The following is a 12,050-nucleotide window of genomic DNA, read 5'->3' on the forward strand; positions in this document are numbered from 1 at the left end:
TTTTAGGTCCTGTTGGGCTCTGTTTTTTATCCATGCTAAATCTTAATTCATTTGCATTATTTCTGCCATTACAAGTAGTCCTCGACTTACGACCACAATGGGGACCTGAACTCCCATCGCTAAGCAAGGTGGTCGTTAAGTGAGTCACACCCAATTTTTACCTTTTTGCCCTGGCCCTTAAGCGAATAACCGCGGTTGTTAGATGAATCATATGGTCATTAAGTGAATCCAGCTTCCCCCATTGAATTTGCTTGTTGGAAGCTGGCTGGGAAAGTTGCAAGTGGCGATAACGTGATCCCCGAGATGCTGTGACCGTTGTAAGTGTGAAGATCAGTCACAAGTCACTTCTTCCAGCCCCATTGTAACTTCAAATGGTCACTAAATGAATGGTCGTAAGTCGAGGACTACCTGTAAGTGTGAACAGTCAGGATATACACCAAGCAAAATCAAGAATGCTGGCCATGTTATAGGGAATTTCCTGCCGTGCCACAGGTTTCTGGACCAAGTCCTGGGCCCAGGGTTTATACGCCTGCCGTGAACAATCCTCCTATCTCTAGCTTGGCGAGAGGAACCTGGCAGCGTCCATGTTTTCATAAGGCATTCCCAGCCAAACGTTGGAAGCGCTGTTCCTTCCTGGCCCGCTTTCCCGCAACCTTTTCTAAAAGGGCTGCATCAACACCACTAAGGCACGTTTCCCAAAAGAAGGTTCCAGGTCGCCATGGCTGTCGTTCGTTAAAAAGTGTCTCTGGAGCTCCGTGCCCCCTTAGGCCGTCCTGTCCTGGGGCTGCGGCTTGTTCGCTTTTGACTGGGCGTCTGACGTTGCAAAGTATCGTTAACGTAAGCTCACATTTATCTTCCTGAATGAAGCTTAATTTCTTAGAGGTTTTTTTTTCCCCCCGGTGTAACTTGTGTTTACCTCCCGTGTCCTGGAAAGCCATCAGGAGGGGCCCTTGTATTTTCTGGTCACTATGGAGACAGTGGTGACCATCTTTGCCAACTCCAGAAATAGAGGCTTTCCTGTTGCTTCGGGCACGGGACGGGTGGCCTTACAGAGTTTTCAGGGGATCACCGCGTCCCATTCTGCCGGATTTGAGGGAAGTGCCCCTCGCTGGTTTCTAAACTCTGAGACACCAAGAGGCTTTCCCCACATCTTCTGCTTCGAATTGCTCATTTCTTCATAAAGCGGAGACGGACAAGGGTCCTACAGCCAAAGAGACTGCTTGGAATAGGAGATCTTGTTGCTTAAGACTGCTTAACTGTTTTATGGCTGGAAACTTAGGAGTGTCTGTCTGAGGAAGTCAGGAAGGAAATGGTTTCGCCGACCACTCGTTATTTCAGTAGAAACCTCTGCCTAATCTTGGATCATCAAGGAACGTCGCTTAGCTCTCTTAATAACGTCATCGCCTCGTGGAGCAGCAAACTTGGCCAGAATTTATTGGCCGTACAAAATATAACCACTGCTTAGTTTCCAGGCAAGAGGGTGTTAAATCCAACCCGCTCTTCTGTTGTTCTTTGTACCTCTTGCGAGCAATCTTGGGTGGCTGTAAAGCGGCTGTAAGAGCTGTGCACGTGGAGGGGAGGGGGGCATGATGCCACTGCAGGCAGAAGGCAAAGAATGCCGATGGTGGCTGACATCAGCCAGTGACTTGACCATCCCTGTCTGGCCAGATAAGGTATTAAAAGACTTCCTGACTTCTCTTGCTTTGCTGTCACATTTTTCCCTACTATGGACCTTCCAGGTATCACAGGGAGAATCACAGAGAGGAAAGGAATGAGCTAAGCCCAAGCAGGAAGAGAACATTGGAAAGAAAGGGAGGGAGGGAGGGAGGGAGGGAGGGAAAGAGAAAGAAAGGAAGGAAGGAAAAGAAAAGAGAAAGGAAAGGCAGAAAAAGAAAAAAACTCATCTTGGCTCTCTCTGGTATCAGAAGGAGGGAGGCAAGACTTTCTCAGGGTTTCAAGGTTCTTTTGTTACAGCCTAGATCATGCTGGCTGGGGAATTCTGGGAGTTGAAGTCTGCACGTCTTAAAGTTGCTAAGGTTGAGAAACATTGGCCTAGATCAATAAAGTAGATTCCGTTATTTCCTGGAGTCTGTTGCCTGATCTGGCCTACCTTGAAGGGCTAACATCATTCTTGAAAGCCCAGCCACATTTTCCCTCTTATACCAAAGAGAACTCCAGTGGAGCCCCTTTAAGTTTCTAAACCTCTCCTCTTTTTCCTGCTTAAGTCATCCTTGGCTAGCCGTGACATTCCTCTTCCAAGGTCCTCTCTGTGATTCTCTGCAGGAACGGAGCAAGCAGGGGAGTGTGTGGTACCTAACATTTCAAATGCCCCAAACCAGCTTAAGCTCCCGGCCAATCTTGTTTGGGCTCAGAAGCTAAGCAGAGTCCGACCTGGTTCGTAATTGGATGGGAGGTGACCTGGGAGTCCCAGGGCCGGAAGGCGAACCAGCATCCAAGAAACAGCAAGGAGCAACCACGTCTCCAACTTCATGGAGGTGTCTGTGGGGTCACCAGGAGCCAAGCTTAGCTTGAAAGACATTTTATCCATAATACTTAAATTCGGAGACAAGTTAGTCATCTACCTGGCCTTCCGGCCGTAGGATTTCGTTTTCTACAGCCGTGTCTCACAAAGTGGTGGTTCTGTGCTCGAGGTTCCCTGTGGCGGCACATCCATTGGGATTTTAGTAAGGAAACGGGATTCTGGATTGAGACCCAGGCAGGAATTGAGCCACAGGGGACCTGGAAGTAGCCACCAGCGGGAGGAGAATCCACCGGTGCGTGCTTCTACTCTGCCTCCTTGAGTGGATCTCACAAAACGGAAGTGTTAAGGGACACACTTAACCCGGGGTGTGGGAGACAGCCAGCACCGCCAGCATTCTGTGATGGGCAAATTCAGTCTCACTCTGCTGTGCTTAGTGGCCTCATGCCGTGGTCTCCACACTGGGGTGGTCTGGGGAGGATCAGAAAGACCTCTTTCCAGCTTCTGTGACTCTGCCCAGCGTGGCAGGCCCTGAGGACCCCGGGAAGAGACCTCTCCAAGTGTGTAAACCAGGCTCCAGCCCACGTGGCCACGTCCAAGAGGCCCTTGGTAGTCCAAAAGCCCCAGATTAAAGTCCGCTGTCTCTTGATCCAGAAGTCCTTTACCCTTAATTTTAGTCAATTATTTCTCACCAGAAAGGGGGGTACAACTTCCATTTTATTATAATACTAAATTTATTACCACAACACTTTACGCTGCAAGGGCACATGCTAGGGACATATTCTCCGTCTCGGGACATTCAAGAAAAGCAGCAACGTAAGATAATACAGGTGCCATGTTGCACAATTTAGGAATACTTAGTTTGGTAAAATAAAACTCCAGTTTTAATTTCTCCATACAAAAATGATAACGCACAAGTTCCAGGTTCGCACAGAATGGGGGGCCTTTGCCTCGACAAGGACACAAACGGTCCTGCGGAGGTCCCACCAGCCCCGGGGCACGCGCAGAAGAAACAGGCTCTGCGACTCAACCAACCATTTGTTTTAAGGCTGTTTTCTTTGACACGTTTAATGATTCCACAGATGGGGATGTTCCAAATGGTGCCTGTCCAAGGGCATAATAAATTCTGTTCACAGTTTTGTATGTGTTAGATCAGTGTTTCTCAGCCTTGGCAACTTTAGGCTGTATGGACTTCAACTCCCAGAATTCCATGGCTGGCTGGGAATTCTGGGAGTTGAAGTCCATACAGCTTAAAGTTGCCAAGGTTGAGAAACACTGTGTTAGATTGCTTTAATATAGCCCAGTTGACTGAGTGGTTTCACAACTTGTTTGGAGTACTAGTGTGTACACACACACACACACACACACACACACACACACCTACACCTACCATGTGGTTCCACCAGCTTATAGGTGAACCATCTTTAAAAAAGCAAGTAGTGTCTGTTTCACAAGGAGGAAACTTCACTGCCAGCTTCCTGCAAATAGGATCTCGTGCTGTAGCAGCTGCTATGAAATTTAGATTGGCAATGAAATGGAGTGAGCAGACACACACTTGCACACTCAGTGGGGAGGAGAGGAATCTTTGCCCTTCCCTCTGCTGCAGCTTCACTGCAGGGGAATTGGCCTCAGGATTATTATTATTATTATTATTACTATTCCAACAATGCTGGCTTGGTGCTGGATCATCGGCGTAGCGCATGTACTGTTTGGGTTCCAAATCCAAGGAGGTTGCTCTTGTTTATCCCTGGAGTCTGCATTTTGTGGGCAGGTGAAAATACATCCAGGCGGGAGAGGGCATCTTGCCACACCCGCTGACCACTTGCTGTCCCCTGACCTCCTTTGGGTGGGGTGGGGTGGGGTGGGAGATGCTGAGCGGGCAGCTGATCTTAAGAGGTGGCACCCGGATGATGCTCTAACCCAGCTAAGTTAGAGGCTGCCTAAAGCCCAGGTTTAGGAGGACCACCTGGGACAGCCTTGCTGGACTGAATTGGTTTCAGACGGGCAGGGATAAATGCCCCCTCCATTAAGGGAAACCACCCCAAACAATTCATGCACACGGACTGTTTTGTCAAAGGAGCGTTTTTCTCCTTCGAGCTCCTCAGACAGGCTAGTTTTCCAGCTGCAAGGAATGTTTTTCCCCCAGCAGGAGCATCCAGAACTTCCGTTCCTTGCCTTCCAGCGATCTTGGGCAAGTTGCACAGAGCCTGCCATGACCTCTCTCTCGGAGGGTTTGGGCCAGCTGCTTGCTAGGGTTACTAAGGTAAGACAGTGATCAGCAAACTGGAATAAATTGTTCCTGCTTTTGTTTTGTGTTTTTTTTCCCACCTTGGTGAAAAATACTGAGATCCTTTGCAGCAAATACGACAGGGGTCTATCACAGAGGGTCACACTGAGAACGGACGGGGACGCTTGCACAGATAGATGGATCTAACACAATCCTAACTCGCAACAGACGCCCAATGGAGGCCGAGTGAAACCATGCATGCGTTCGGACAGATCCAGGTCTGGGGAGGAGGGCGGTGAGCATTCACTTGCACTCAAGTGTCCAAAGCAAAGTCACGTGCATTCGAAAGAGTCCCGGGCCAGGGGCCCCGGCCCATCTGTTCCCGAAACGCTTGGAGATCTTCACCCGCCTCCGTCCCCAAGCACGCTCCCCGGTGGACATTCCCATCTTTGGACAAGGGCTGAGAGCAGCAGGAGGCAGGGATCGGCCCTCTTCCTCGCCTCTCCCATCGGCCCCAAGCACGGGGGCGACCTAAGCGGCGTTCATACGGATGTCACCGAAGGGAATCTCCGTTGCCGTTTCTGGAGTGATGCTCTTCAGGAGGCGCTGTGGGGGAGATGGTGGAACAGCTGTGAGGGAGCACCCATTGCTGGCTGCAGAGGGACCACAGAGTGGGGGAGAGGGGAACCCCAAGTTCCTCCCCACTGAACTGAGGCACCGGGGCCCTTCCGAGAGAGAGGTGTCACCTGGTTGGGGAATTCTGGGAGTTGAAGTCCACCCATTTTAAGGTGGCCAAGTTTGAGAAATCCATCACAGGGAGCTTCCTCAGTTGATGGACCAGCCCTGGCCCCATCTCTGCCTTCCTCCTGCAATGCCTCCACCTGGTCCCCCACCCCCAAGCCGGCCTACCTCTTTCAGCGTCCCTGGAGTCCTTGCCAACCGGTAAATCATGTAGGCAGGAATGCAGATGAAGGATGATGTCCCGATACAGTAGCCAAGCACCACGGTCCAATACGGGTAGCTGTAGTCGAAGAGGCGGATGTCCGGAGAGCTGGCTACGAAGCTGCAAATGATAAACTGGAGAAGACCCAAATGTCTTAGCTGTGGGAACTGAGGCCGAGGAGCAAAGCTTGAGCCCCACCATCAGGCTGCCAGCCTGGACCTCTCGCAAGGGGGCAGACCTAGCCTGTCAGGCAGGTGCTAGGTCACAAAAGGAGACAAGCTGGGGAGCAGCCCAGCACCTAGCTGGACGGTTGGATCTAAGCAAGAAGGCAGCCCATCAGAGCAGCAGGCCGAGGAGGAGAATGCAAACTACAGGTAGTCCTCACTTAATCACCCTACCTATTCAACTTGTATGCAGAACACATCATGCGACAAGCTGGCCTTGAGGAATCCAAGGCTGGAGTTAAAATCTCTGGAAGAAACATTAACAATCTCAGATATGCAGATGATACCACTTTGATGGCTGAAAGCGAAGAGGAATTGAGGAGCCTTATGATGAAGGTGAAAGAAGAAAGTGCAAAAGCTGGTTTGCAGCTAAACCTCAAAAAAACCAAGATTATGGCAACCAGCTTGATTGATAACTGGCAAATAGAGGGAGAAAATGTAGAAGCAGTGAAAGACTTTGTATTCCTAGGTGCAAAGATTACTGCAGATGCTGACTGCAGTCAGGAAATCAGAAGACGCTTAATCCTTGGGAGAAGAGCAATGACAAATCTCGATAAAATAGTTAAGAGCAGAGACATCACACTGACAACAAAGGCCCGCATAGTTAAAGCAATGGTGTTCCCTGTAGTAACATATGGCTGCGAGAGCTGGACCATAAGGAAGGCTGAGCGAAGGAAGATCGATGCTTTTGAACTGTGGTGTTGGAGGAAAATTCTGAGAGTGCCTTGGACTGCAAGAAGATCCAACCAGTCCATCCTCCAGGAAATAAAGCCAGACTGCTCACTTGAGGGAATGATATTCAAGGCAAAACTGAAGTACTTTGGCCACATAATGAGAAGACAGGACACCCTGGAGAAGATGCTGATGCTAGGGAGAGTGGAGGGCAAAAGGAAGAGGGGCCGACCAAGGGCAAGATGGATGGATGATATTCTAGAGGTGACGGACTCGTCCCTGGGGGAGCTGGGGGTGTTGACGACCGACAGGAAGCTCTGGCGTGGGCTGGTCCATGAAGTCACGAAGAGTCGGAAGCGACTAAACGAATAAACAACAAAACAACACAGACGCTCAACGGTGCTGAAAAAACCAACTTACAACCGGTGCTTACACATACAACCGTTGGAGCATCCCCACGGTCATGTGTTCACGATTTCGGCACTTGGCAACCGGTTCGCATTTATGACCGTTGCAGCATCACGTGGTCACGTGATCACTATTTTCTACCTTCCCGGCTAACTTCTGGCAAGCAAAATCAATGGGGAACCATGTGATTCGCTTAACAACCACATGGTTTGCTTAATGGCTGTGGTGATTCGCTTAACAACCACTGCAAAAAGGTTGTAAAATCAGGTCAGACTCGCTTAATGACCGCTCCGCTTAGCAACCAAAATTCCGGTCTCGATTGTGGTCTTTAAGCAAGGACTACCTGTAAAGGGACTTTTTTCCACCAACAGGATGGCAGGTTTAGAGAGGCCTGGGTGACCCTAGATGATGCCACCTTCTGTAGATCCATCCCAGCTTTTCTTCCCTTGGCTGGCTTCCCAGAGGGCTGGGCTCACCTATAAGGACTGGCCTGATCTTCAGCAGCTCATCCTCACCATCAAACTCCGTCTAGCTGGGGAACCCTAGGGAGATCATCCTAATTCCCCTGGAACTCCCTTCCTCTTGCAAACTGCGTGCGCTTTTAAAAAGCATCTTTGTTATCAGCTGCATTCTGTTTAACAGGCTGGTTTTAGCTGTTGCAACCAGGTGGTTGGTTGTATCTAAACATGGTTTGCAAAGGAAGCCCTCTGTCCTGAAAGCATTCTAGTAAATTGAAGGAATAAGTAACCCTCCACTTTTGCAGGTTCTCCATTCACTCATCTGTTCATCAGCAGAAAGAAAAAGCAAACAGCTGAACATCAGGAAGGGGAGATTGTAGAGTCCACCGATTTACTCCTGGCCTAACCTCAACGCCCCAGAAATTAAAAATTAGATTGCAACATCCATGGCAACCCACAAAAACCTCTCATGTTCCTGTTTGGACTGTCCTCAGCAGCCAAGTAACCAGGGCACCCGATTACTGCTTCTTATTTCATTTTTTTCAGGTTCATAAAAAGCTTGCGTGGGCGAGCAAGAAAGAGCGTGTGTGTGTGTTACTATATAAAGGGTTGACATGATTACACGTGATTGTTTACCCCTTTTATTCTTGGTAATAAAATTACATTTTGCTAAACAGCCATCAATCACGCGAGCAAGGTTGTTTTCGCATCGCCAGACAGACCTCGAAAGTGTTTGCCATCCATAATCCTTACACCTCTCCTGTCCAACGCTTAATGTTGACGGCCCATAAAAAGTCAGAAGAAGCTAATTTTGGAACAGGGAATTAAGCCTTTGTTTAGCAGAGCTAGGAACAGCTCCATCAAACCAGCCACACGGACATTTCTCCCCCTCGCTTCACCTTTTAGAAGTAAAATTTAAGAACAATATATTGCTGCAAAGAGAAGGCAGAAGTGGCAAGGGGTCTGCAGGACATGTCAAGAAAAGTCAGGATGGCGGCCACAGGGGTGGGAAGGAAGCTTCACCTTGTCGTGTGTGTTTCATGTAAAAACAGGTGGAGCTTCCATCAGCGACCGTCTTGACTCTTGGCCGTAGCTTCCGGAGGCCCCTGAAAGGTCTGAGTGATGGGACGAGGTCCAAAGGCCTCTGTCGGGACGTGCTAAGACATTTGCCCTTTCTCATGTTGCTCCCTGGACCACCCTGTTCTCCGCTTCTCTCAGGGTTGCAACTGGAAACTCTCAGAACGGTTAAAAACTGCTTGTTCCGCAGCACGTTGAGGGATGTCTGGGCAAAGCCCGGGAGCCTCTTGGTGGGGTGGGGAAATAGTTATTCTGGTTCTTTGACGCTCGGCTGCCAAAATTGGTCAGCAAAGCCAATACGGAAGGCCTGTCTGCTAGAGGAGATGGTGGAGGGGGACCCTTCCAACTTGCAGAGGCTGGACAAGCAACTCACCAGGATGAAGACCGGGCTGATGGCCACCCAGCAGATTCTCCAGAACCAGCCGGGGCTGAATCCAAGCATCTCTTTCACATCGCTGCAAAATTGGGTGACGCCTGCAGAAGCACATCAAAGGAATTACTGGCCATGGCAGATCAGTGCCAGCAGTTGATGAGCACACAAAAGATGGGTTTGGGTCGTGCCAGCCCAGTCCCTGAGGAGCAAAGGAACTTCACCGCCCCGTGGCCCTTCTTCCTAGCCCAACGGTCTCTGTGGCTTGAACCTCAGGGGCTGCAATTAAGAGGGACGTGGCAAAAATCAACCTGGGCGCCTGCAGAATTGCTGCCCTCTGCAAGAAGATCATAAAAAGGGGCTAAGTTAAGGTCAGGGTTCTGGGCTAGAAACCAGGAGGCTGTGAGCTCAAGTCCCGCCTTAGGCAGGAAAGCCGGCTGGGTGCCCTTGGGCCTGTCACTCTCTCAGCCCAACTCGGTGCAATGTAGACTAGCCCCTCGTGGTGCACCCCGGGCAACGTGGCTTGTCACGGCTAAATAGTCCACACATCTGGCTGCTGGACCTCACAAGGACTTCCCAGCAAGGAAAACAGCATGAACACCAAACTGCTATGTCCTTTGATAAAATATAAAATAAAATAAAATAAAATAAAATAAAATAAAATAAAATAAAATAAAATAAAATAAAATAAAATAAAATAAAATAATAAAATAAAATAAAATAAAATAAAATAAAATAAAATAAAATAAAATAAAAAATAAAATAATAAAATAAAATAAGGGGCCAGAGGAAGTGGGCTTCTAGATGTAGGAACCTAATAAGGTTCACATCCTGTTAGGATAGAGAGCGAAGAACCACGCCGAGACAGGAAGCTGAAGCTCTCGTGTTTACTGTCTGCTCTACTAGACAGAATCCCGCTAAACCGAAAGGCCCCAGCAAGCTCTTCCAGATAAACCCTAGAAACCTAAGGTGGGATTTTTCTGACCTTCTTGGCTGGGAGCCCAAAAGATGCAAGACCGCGCGGGCGCTTTTCCCCCTGGAGGGGCCCCCCCTCCTCTTCACCAGCAATCTCCATGGCACGTCCTCATGGAGACCCACCACTGCCCTGGCCGCTTCCCAGGCTCATGGGCACCTTCTGTGCTGGCCACTGGAGCCCTGCAACCCATCGATTGCCCCCCAAGGAAGAAGGCATCCTTTCTAACTGGCCTTCCCCCCCAAGCAACGTGCATGTGGGAGCTCACCATAGAACCAGGCCACCGCAATGGACTCCAGAAACACCACAGCTATCACGGCCGGCCCCGTTGCGTATTCTTCAAAGAGTTTCACCACGTATGCGCCTCCCTGGGAGGAAGAAGAAGCGTTTGGAGAATGAAAGGGTGCCTCTGTTTCCCAGAAGCAATACGGGTGGGGGGGGGGGTGCAGCTCATTCAAACTCAGGAGGGAGAAATGCAGTATCTATCCCAAAATCTGATATTTTTTTTTAATTTAATGTTCCCAGAACTAAAGCTGTGGGCACAGGAAGGAGACCCCCATGGTATCTGTAGGTGGCACCAGGGAGGAATAGAAACGAAGCCTACTGCCCTCCTGGGCTCTGTGCCAGGCCAAAACTGATGGGAACCAGCACAACCGTATTCCAATAATAAATTAAAAATAAAATAATAAAATAATAAAACAAAGCAAAACAAAACAAAACAAAATTTAATTTAATTTAATAATAATAAAATTTAATAAAATAATAAAATAAACCTCAAAGCTGTGGATTTGAATGTCTGGAGAACACCATGCTCAAAGGCCATGGCTGAGTTCCCCAGCACACTGAGCCACGAGCCAGTTTCTGTAGTTCAGCGTAACGAGTGAACTCAGCCACCATGACTTTTCAACCATGGTTTATGGCTTAGAGTGGTGTGAGAAGCCACTCAGCTCTGCTTTGTGATAGATCTCACAGTTAAACCATGGGCTGGCCCGCAGCAGCTGGCAGCACGAGGACCCCCTTTCCCAAGGGACTGCGGATCGGCCCCCTCCCATCCCCTCAAGTGGCCAATTAGCTACTTACAAAGGTCAGCGTTGACAAAGAGCCCATGAAACACATCATGATGAAAATCAGCACAAACCATTCCCGTCGCTGGCCCCAGATGTGCGGGAACTCATCCAGCACGCCGGTGATGACCCCCTCCAGGCCTGCGAACTGGGAAAAGCACACAGAGAGGTCAAGGAAAGGAAGGTGCCCCCTTCCCCAAATTGCGCTCCCTCAAAGAATCAGAGTGAGGTCACACTTTCACCTTGAACACGGACCAATTGTTGGGTTTGAAAGGCCTGCAAATGGTCAGGGTAAGGCCTGGCTATGCAGTTCTTGGAACTCAAATTCCTAGGATCAGAGGCTCCCTTTGAGGCCATCCAGTCCCACCCCATGCTCAGTGCAGAAATACAGATTACAGGCAGTCCTCTACTTACGACCATTCATTTAACGATGGTCCGAAGTTACGAAGGCCTATGGAATGGGTGCTTTGTAAAGCACTTCTGAGCATCGCAAAACATCGCATCACCACCCTGCTGTCACATTTTGGGCGTTTGGCAACCGGCTCTCATTTATGACTGGTTGCAGCTTTCTGTGATCATGTGATTTTTTTGCCGTTTTCCATCAAAAAATGCCCATTGGGGAAACTGGATGACCGCAGTGATTTGCTTTACAGCCACCATAAAAATGGTCATAAAATCAGGTCTGGTCACAAGGTGACTCAACTTATAACTGCAATGACTTACGACAGAAATTCTGGTCCCGATTGTGGTTGTAAGTCAAAGCCTACTTGTGCAGCATTGTACGCTTGAACCCATCCAGTGAAGGAGCCCCTCCATCCCTTTGGGTCGTTGGCTCCACTTTCCAGCTGTTCTTATTCTCGCGCTTTCATTCCGAATGTCCCCTGGCACAGCTTAGGTCCATAATCCCCTGCCTTTGGAGCGGGAAACACCATGGTTCGCCAGAATCTTCCTTACAATGTAGTGTCCCGAACCAGACCAAGGCCCACGCAGAATGAAGTGGAAGCAGGGACATCCCACGAACCCAGCAACCCACCCAGGCAAAGCATGAACCCCCTTCCTGGGCACCTGTGCTTTCGTTAGCCCCCTCGTACACCGTCTAGCCCTCCGAGGCTGCAGTCAGATTCTGCAGACAGATGCAACTTCTCGACCAAGTGT

The 12,050-nt window shown here is 49.4% G+C and overlaps 1 protein-coding gene across 2 annotated transcripts in view; it reads right to left on the reverse strand.

Annotated features, from left to right (window-relative positions):
• Nucleotides 1–3,179: 3,179 nt before the first annotated feature.
• The window catches only part of SLC6A4 (solute carrier family 6 member 4), a 34,373-nt gene continuing 25,502 nt past the window's right edge, over nucleotides 3,180–12,050 (reverse strand). For both annotated transcript variants that reach the window (XM_063295823.1, XM_063295831.1), the window contains 5 exons: nucleotides 10,912–11,043; nucleotides 10,100–10,199; nucleotides 8,862–8,962; nucleotides 5,616–5,783; nucleotides 3,180–5,312 (listed from right to left, as the gene is read on the reverse strand). In XM_063295823.1, the coding sequence (XP_063151893.1) occupies nucleotides 5,238–5,312; nucleotides 5,616–5,783; nucleotides 8,862–8,962; nucleotides 10,100–10,199; nucleotides 10,912–11,043 (576 nt within the window). In that variant the 3' untranslated portion in view covers nucleotides 3,180–5,237. The remainder of the gene's footprint in view (nucleotides 5,313–5,615; nucleotides 5,784–8,861; nucleotides 8,963–10,099; nucleotides 10,200–10,911; nucleotides 11,044–12,050) is intronic.

This window comes from Candoia aspera, chromosome 1, assembly GCF_035149785.1.
Source record: "Candoia aspera isolate rCanAsp1 chromosome 1, rCanAsp1.hap2, whole genome shotgun sequence".
NCBI lineage: Eukaryota > Metazoa > Chordata > Lepidosauria > Squamata > Boidae > Candoia > Candoia aspera.